The sequence below is a fragment of the Chanos chanos genome, chromosome 14 (assembly GCF_902362185.1).
Source record: "Chanos chanos chromosome 14, fChaCha1.1, whole genome shotgun sequence".
Taxonomy (NCBI): Eukaryota; Metazoa; Chordata; class Actinopteri; order Gonorynchiformes; family Chanidae; genus Chanos; species Chanos chanos.
Genome location: NC_044508.1, coordinates 2409497 through 2416996, shown reverse-complemented (window position 1 = coordinate 2416996; position 7500 = coordinate 2409497). Strand labels below are relative to the sequence as shown.

The 7500-nt window shown below is 43.2% G+C and overlaps 1 protein-coding gene across 1 annotated transcript in view; it reads left to right on the top strand.

Annotated features, from left to right (window-relative positions):
• LOC115827822 (transmembrane protein 132C) overlaps positions 1 to 7500 on the top strand; it is a 110080-nt gene that overhangs the window by 84823 nt on the left and 17757 nt on the right. Inside the window, exon 4 of the mRNA XM_030791730.1 lies at positions 5449 to 5592. Within this exon, the coding sequence (XP_030647590.1) occupies positions 5449 to 5592 (144 nt within the window). The remainder of the gene's footprint in view (positions 1 to 5448; positions 5593 to 7500) is intronic.

Sequence of the window (7500 nt, the reverse complement as noted above, 5' to 3'; positions counted from 1 at the left end):
AGATCATCTCAGGTGTGTATGTATGTATTTACACACACACACAAACACACACACACACACACACACGTTTATGTGAGAATAATCTGGCATATGTGTGTGTGTGTGTGTTTGTGTGTACGTGTCTAAGTGAGTGCGAAATGTGTGTGTGTGTGTTAAACTGAAGTTGATTGACAGTTGATGATATTTCACCTGCTGAGTGCTCTGGTGTCAGTGGCACAGATATGTTGTGGTTAATGGTGGACCATGAATAACTGTCTGAACGCTCAAATCACTTCACAATAATCAGAACCTTATAGGAGAACCTGAACCCATCGGAATGACATTTACTCTGGACAACTGTATTCATAGCTCAGCGCTCCGAACACTGAGCCCAGAAATGAGTCAAAATAACTCTTCATTAGCATGAACCGATATCAAATTATGGCTTTTAAGTAGTGAGTACAATAATACTCTTCGAATGCTATTGTCCTAGATAACTAAGTTCCTGGATCGCCATATTCAGTAACCCAGGGAATGATTTATTACGTACTCAGAGAATAGAAACACGAATGTCAACTTTTATTACAACAGTTAAACTGAACCAGCACAGAATGGATCTACTGTTGAATAAAATGGGCTTTAGATGGAACTAAGGCACATTTACTGCACACACACACACACACACACACATACACACACACACACACACACACAGCTTCTAAACTACACACAGAAGAACTAACGAACTACAGAGACAGTGCTACCTTCAGTATAGCTAAATTATATAGAGCTTTATGCATGTATTATCACTCATGAAGAGGCACATTCAACTAAGAGAATCTCCTTAAGTCATGTTCCAGTGGAGTTACTTACACTAATGGTAGTGAGGGAAGGAGAGGAAAGGGGAGAAAGAGGAGCGGGCCCAGCCACACTCAGGTGCTAGACACCGCAGTTACTGAGCTTGACTTTGGGAGACCATGAGCGAAACTTTGTGTCGGTACCAGTAGAGTCTTTTAGCGTGGCGGATCGTCCGAGGCGGTGAGATTGGGCTGGTTCTTTTGTGTCGGTACCGATACAGTCTTTTAGCGTGGCGGATCTTTCGAGGCGGCAGGACTGGGCCGGTTCTTTGTGTCGGTACCGATACAGTCGTTTAGCGTGGCGGATCGTCCGAGGTGGTGAGATTGGGCCGGTTCTTTGTGTCGGTACCGATACAGTCTTTTAGCGTGGCGGATCTTCCGAGGCAGCGGGACTGGGCTGGTTCTGAGCTGAGATGACAGGATGGATGGGCGGACTACAGGACGACTCACTGATCGGGAGGTGGCAAGGTGTCAGGGTTTTATCCGAACTGGAAAGAGGGGGTGCTGCTAGCCCCCTTTGGGGGGTCTCTCTGACCGGAGGGAGGAGGTAATCCTCAAAGTTTGGGAAGTGTTGATCGGAGCTCAGTTTATGAAAAAGTTTCTTTTCCCAGACAGAGAATTAAAATGATGTGGGTCCACTCATATCTGTGGTGTTTCATGCTTCCAGGTGACATTGAATACGATGGCTCTAAAGCTGCAGACGGCTTAGGGTTCACTGACAGCTCGACAATTAGCTGCTGGTTAATTGGCCAGTGGTTATTCCAAAGCCCCATAGCCTGTTTACAGCTCTGTGATTGATTATGGGATCGATCCATGAGATTATTCTGTAATGTTGTGCAGGCTGGGTTATTTTCTTCCGTGTGGCGATTTCCGACTGTACTCGCAGTGGGGGCCGAATTCCACTCCCACGGAGACACTACCCTCTGAGGTGATCTGGGCTTTGTAGAAATTGATTGTTATCAACGTGTGACCAGATGGTACGGATGCTGCCGTGGTAACTCAGAGAACCTGATCTTTGTTAAGTATAAGTATATATATATATATTTTTATAACAAACGTTTTTTTGGGGTTTTTTTGGAGCTTTGGTGTTCATTGGTTCTGAACACTAGGAGGCTGTGGCCCTAAAACGGAGCAATTAGGACCAAAGTAACAGTGACAGAGAGGGAGAAAGAGTGTGTGTGTGTATGTGGTGTGTGTGAGTGTGTGTGTGCATGTGCGTGTGTGTGCGTGTACATGTGTGTGTGTGCGTGTGTGTGTGTGTGCATGTGTGTTCATGTGTATGTGTGTGTGGTGTGTGTGTATGTGTGTGTGGTGTGTGTGAGTATGTGTGTGCATGTGTGTGCGTGTGTGTGAGTGTGCATATGTGTGTGCGTGTGTGTGTGTGTATGTGTGTGTGGTGTGTGTGAGTATGCGTGTGCGTGTGTGTGTGTGAGTGTGTGTGTGTGTATGCGTGTATGTGTGTGCGTGTGTGTGAGTGGTGTGTGCGTGTATGTGTGTGTATGTGTGTGTGTGTGTGTGTGTATGTGTGTGTGGTGTGTGTGTGTGTGTGTGTATGTGTGTGTGTGTGTGTGTGAGGGCGGCAGGACATGATGACAGTCTGTGTGCCTGACAGTAATGATGACGTGACCAGTGTAAAGTAACACTCCGTTATGACTGAACTTAGAAAAACTTTAAAAACACACACCTTCTCACAGCTACAACAACAGTGTACACTCACACATAAAAGAACTCCGGAAAAATTTACACTGGATAGTCCAACACTTACAAACTGTATACATACATATATATATATGTGTTTTTATATATATCTCTGAATGTGTGTGTATGTGTATGTTTGTGTTTGTTAAATATATATATGCTTAATAACATTTGATTACTGTTGGGCGAGAGACTGTGCTGTTGATGTGGGTTTGAGATCTTTTTGGGGGTTTTTTGCCTGTGGTTTGGTTCTTTGGACAGATATTACAAAGCATATTGCACTCAGACCCCCCCCCCCCCCCCTGCCCTCCCCCCTCCTCTTTATCACAGTTAGTATCTTTAGCTGTTAGCGCTCAGGGCTAAGGCTGACTGCCTCAGAGGCCGTGCGGCGTTGTGCTCTTCCTCCTCCTCCTCCTCTTCCTCTGCCTGAGCACTACTCTTCCTTCCCTTGGGCCAATTTAATGAGAGAGAGAATGAGATGGGGGGGTGGGGGGGGGGGGTGAGAGAGAGAATGAGAAGGGGGGGGGTGTGAGAGAGACAGTGAGCGAGAGAGTAAAAGCAGGAGAGAAGGTGAGATAAGAGAGAACAAGATAGAGATAGAAACAGTGTAGGTGGAATTTCTCTCTCTCTCTCTCTCTCCCTCACTCTGTGCATTTTTGAACTGTGATCATCCAAATGGGTTTCTGGCTCAGGGATTTTTTACACTTTTCTTCTTTTTCTTTTAAAAATGAATACATAGTCAGAAAAAATTGTTCCGCGGTGATGATTTTTATGACGATAAGTGTGGTCACACATGTTTCTGTGCCAGTTCATTCACTTTCAAAAAAAAAAAAAAAAAAAAAACTGCCTGCAGACGTCCTCCCTTACAGTTAGGGTGAAATTTGACAAATAAGCTTTTATGCTTTCATCTCATTAACTCCATTCTCCGTCCTCTCCCCGTTCCGTTGGACTCTCTTTCTGTCTTTCTCGTTGGAGTTTCTGTCTGCCGTTTCAGGGTTAACTTTGAATTCATCTGCTCCGTAGACTCTGAATTCTGTAGAGTGTAGAGTGCACTCGTGTGAGTTCATATGAAAGTGTGTGTATGTGTGTGTGTGTGTGTGTCTTTGTGTATGTGTTTCTTAGTAAGAGTTTCTTTGAAAGGTTCAAGAGTTTCTTGGATGTATTATCTAATGTCTAGAATATATGTCTTTTTACTGTCTGTTTTGTTTGTTTGTTTGTTTGTTTCAGAAGCATTTTCTCTTTATCGTCTATCAGTTCATTTGCTTTTAGAGGTTTTTTTTTCATTTGCTTGAACTGGTTTGTTCATTTTCCTCACTCACCTCAACCTTCCGCCTCCTAAAACGCCGTACGTGTAAATGTGACGGTGTGCAGCACTAGAGAACTGTGACACTGCATGTGCTCTTGGAGAAACTGTCTTCTGACAGCCGTGCCGATAAAACATGCCTGAGCCGAATGAAGACTCAGAGAGAGTAGGGTGGGGGAATTAGTCTTTATATGATACTGATTAAGAAAAGGTCAAAAATGAATTACGCCAAAGGAGTCAAGTGCTCCCCTCCGCTCCTCTCTCTCTCTCTCTCTCTCTCTCTCTCTCTTTTTTTTTTCTTCTCAGGCTGGTATGTGTCTCTGAGGTCATCGTTGTGACTTCCGCTCTAACGACTGTTCATTATCACCACGGAAACGCTTGATCGGGCTCTCCCAGAGTGACCTCGCCTCTTATGCCAATTACCAGCCTTTTAACGGGAAAACGCCACCATGCCCTCTCCTGCTTTCTCTCTCTCTCTCTCTCTCTCTCTCTCTCTCTCTCTCTTTTCCTCTCTCTCTCTCTCCCTCTCTCTTCCTCTCTTTTCCTCTCTCTCTTTCTCTCTCTCTCTCTCTCTCTCTCTGATATTTGTCTAAGAAAAGTGAATAGGGAAGCTGTGCTACTCATAAGCGACATATTGAAACGGTAAACATTCTGGTGCTTGTGCAGGTTTAAGGCCTTTAAACCGAGCCATGTCCTCTGATACAAAACGACTGTAAGACTGAGAATTCAGTGACTTAACGCTGCCAATCCAGCTTTGGAAACCTTGTGACATAATTCACATCTAACACTGTGTTTATTTTCACTCTTTCTCTCTCTGTCTCTCTCTCTCTCTCTTCGTGATTGTAGCTTGTCCCTCAGGGGCTATAATACCCACTGCAGTGTCAGACTGCACCATCTCATTTTGAGATTAAATTCCTAATTCCTGTCTCTCACACCCGATCCCACACACACACACACACACACACACCGAGCACTGGGCTTGGTATGCATCTGTAATTAAACCTTTCACTTCAGTCCAGTAAAACTCTTGTCGCACGAGTTCTGGAAGCATGTTGCCAAAACAACTTTTTGAATGCATGCATGCATGCACAAACATGTACAGGTTATACTGAATTTCCTAATCTAAGAAAAAAAAGTTTTTCATCTATCTGTCTATCTATCTATCTATCTATCTATCTATCTATCTATCTATCTATCTATCTATCTATCTGTCTTTCTGTCTTTCTATCTTTCTATCTATCTATCTATCTATCTATCTATCTGTCTTTCTATCTGTCTATCTGTCTATCTATCTATCTATCTATCTGTCTTTCTGTCTTTCTATCTATCTGTCTTTCTATCTGTCTATCTATCTATCTATCTATCTATCTATCTATCTATCTATCTATCTATCTATCTTCTGCTCCCTGTAAATTGTGGCAGTTTTTGTTTAGTCTTTCTTCCTTTAGTGTCTCATTCAGAGTTCCACATCTCTTGTCTGTCTGTCTGTCTGTCTTTAGAAGCATAAGGTCTTATGTAACACAGACATTTCAATTCCAGTTCCACAATAGAAACCTATATTTACTCTCTCTCTCTCTCTCTCTTTTTCTCTCTTTCTCCCTCCATCTGTAGGACACGGAAGTCTTGAACACAGCTATTCTGACCGGTCGGCGTGTATCTGTGCCCGTGAAGGTCGTGAGCGTGGAACAGGACGGAACTGTACGTGAAGTCGATGACCCTGTGACCTGCCAGTCCACCGATGAAGATGTCCTAAAGGTCAGAAGTCTCCCGCATTCTCATCATCAGACCACGTAACCCTGTTATAGTAACAACAGAAAAGTCCACCACAGCATCCATGTAACCCTGTTACATTAACAGCAGAAAAGTCCACAACAGCATCTGTGTTCCTGTCCAGCTGCATCACAGAAGAATGAAAACCTACTTAAAAAAAGAAACTTTAAACATCTTGTTGAAAGTGTCAACATGACCAGTTTTCTCTGGGGTTCAGTTACAGCACTTAGGGCTGCATGTAAACAAAACAAAACAAAACAAAAAAAGATTAACGTCCAAATAGATATACAAAAATAAATAAACAGATAAATAAACAAATAAATATATAAAAAATACACTAATGTCCAAATTAATTCTTAGCATTATACATTATCAGTGAAAAAGACAGGACCAAGATGTTAACGATCAAACATTCATTTCTTTCTCAGGCCTTCTTTTTTCCGTTGTTATTTTACTCTTTCCTTGGGTGGTTAATGTTCCCAACCTGGCGTATTTTTCATACTGTGAAAAACAGCCTTGTTAAACAATTCAGTGTGGCACTGTGAACTCCTCAGTTTGCTCCAGAATATTTCCTTTCCCCCTCCTAGAACATTTTCTCTCTGCAAATATGCTGGTTACCAAACACCTTTAAAATGTCGCATCTTCGTAAACAGCTACAGTAGCAGTGAGTGGCAGTAATGACTTGATTATCACAAACTTCAACAACATTTCAGTCAAGGAAGGCCTGGGCAAGGTGCCCAAAATTGCTTTCTCTCCGAAGAAAGAAAAAAAAAGAGCAACAAACAGGGAGAGAGAGAGAGAGAGAGAGAGAGAGAGAGAGAGAGAGAGAGAGATATGTTTGAAAGCTTTTGCGTCTGGGGGACCCTGCCTGGCTCTTTGGCTCGACAGCAGACTCATTCTGACAGACTCAATATTGAAGCAATTTCCAGACACAAGCGGCCGGTCTCGTTATTTAAATACAATCAATGGCGGAGAACTGCGTGGAAGTCGTTCTCCTCGCCATAATATACCCCCAAAAAAGAGTCCCATTAAGATAAAGACCTGGACGCTCCATTGACGGCTTTGTCAGTCAAGAGCAACAGACGGAACTGGAGAGAGAACAACAATCTGTTGTAGCAGAAAAGAACATTGACGAGACCGAAAAGAAAAAAGAAAAGAAAAACCCCTAACTGTCAGAGACAAAAGAAGGGGACGTCTGAGGCCTCGTTGACTTCTCTAAATGGTTGTCTGGCCAAAGTCACGGCGGCAGCAGGCGATTTGTACGGGGGATGAGTTCCCCCTTGTTAGCAAAATGACCAAAATGCATCCCCCTTGTTAATCTGCCATCCCCCCTATATACTCTATAGAGTAGTGTCAGTGACCATTGGGCCGTCCCCCCTGTTAAAAAATAACAAATCGCCTTCTGCATGGTGGTGCCACGTTGTCTTTCCTGCGAGAGAGAACTTCTGCATTGAAGAGTAGCGTTAGTCATGCTGAGCACACCGGGTCCAGTCGCATGTGTTTGAAGATTGTGAAGGATACTAAACAGACACACTGAAGTTATGATGCAGAAACTGACTATTTGTTTTGGGTGCGGTTGAAAAAAGGGAGAATTTCGTCATGAGTCGCACCCATTTTGGATTTCTGCACAGTTAGACAGATAACCTGAGACACGAGGTTTAAGTCTGTCCAATGGGAATGTGAGTCTAAGTCTGTCCAATGGGAATGTGAGTTTAAGTCTGTCCAATGGGAATGTGAGTCTAAGTCTGTCCAATGGGAATGTGAGTTTAAGTCTGTCCAATGGGAATGTGAGTTTAAGTCTGTCCAATGGGAATGCACTCTTTACTGTTCTCCAAGAATTTTTACTTCTGGCTGTAATTGTCTTATAACTATGAAATCTTGCTTTGCACATTA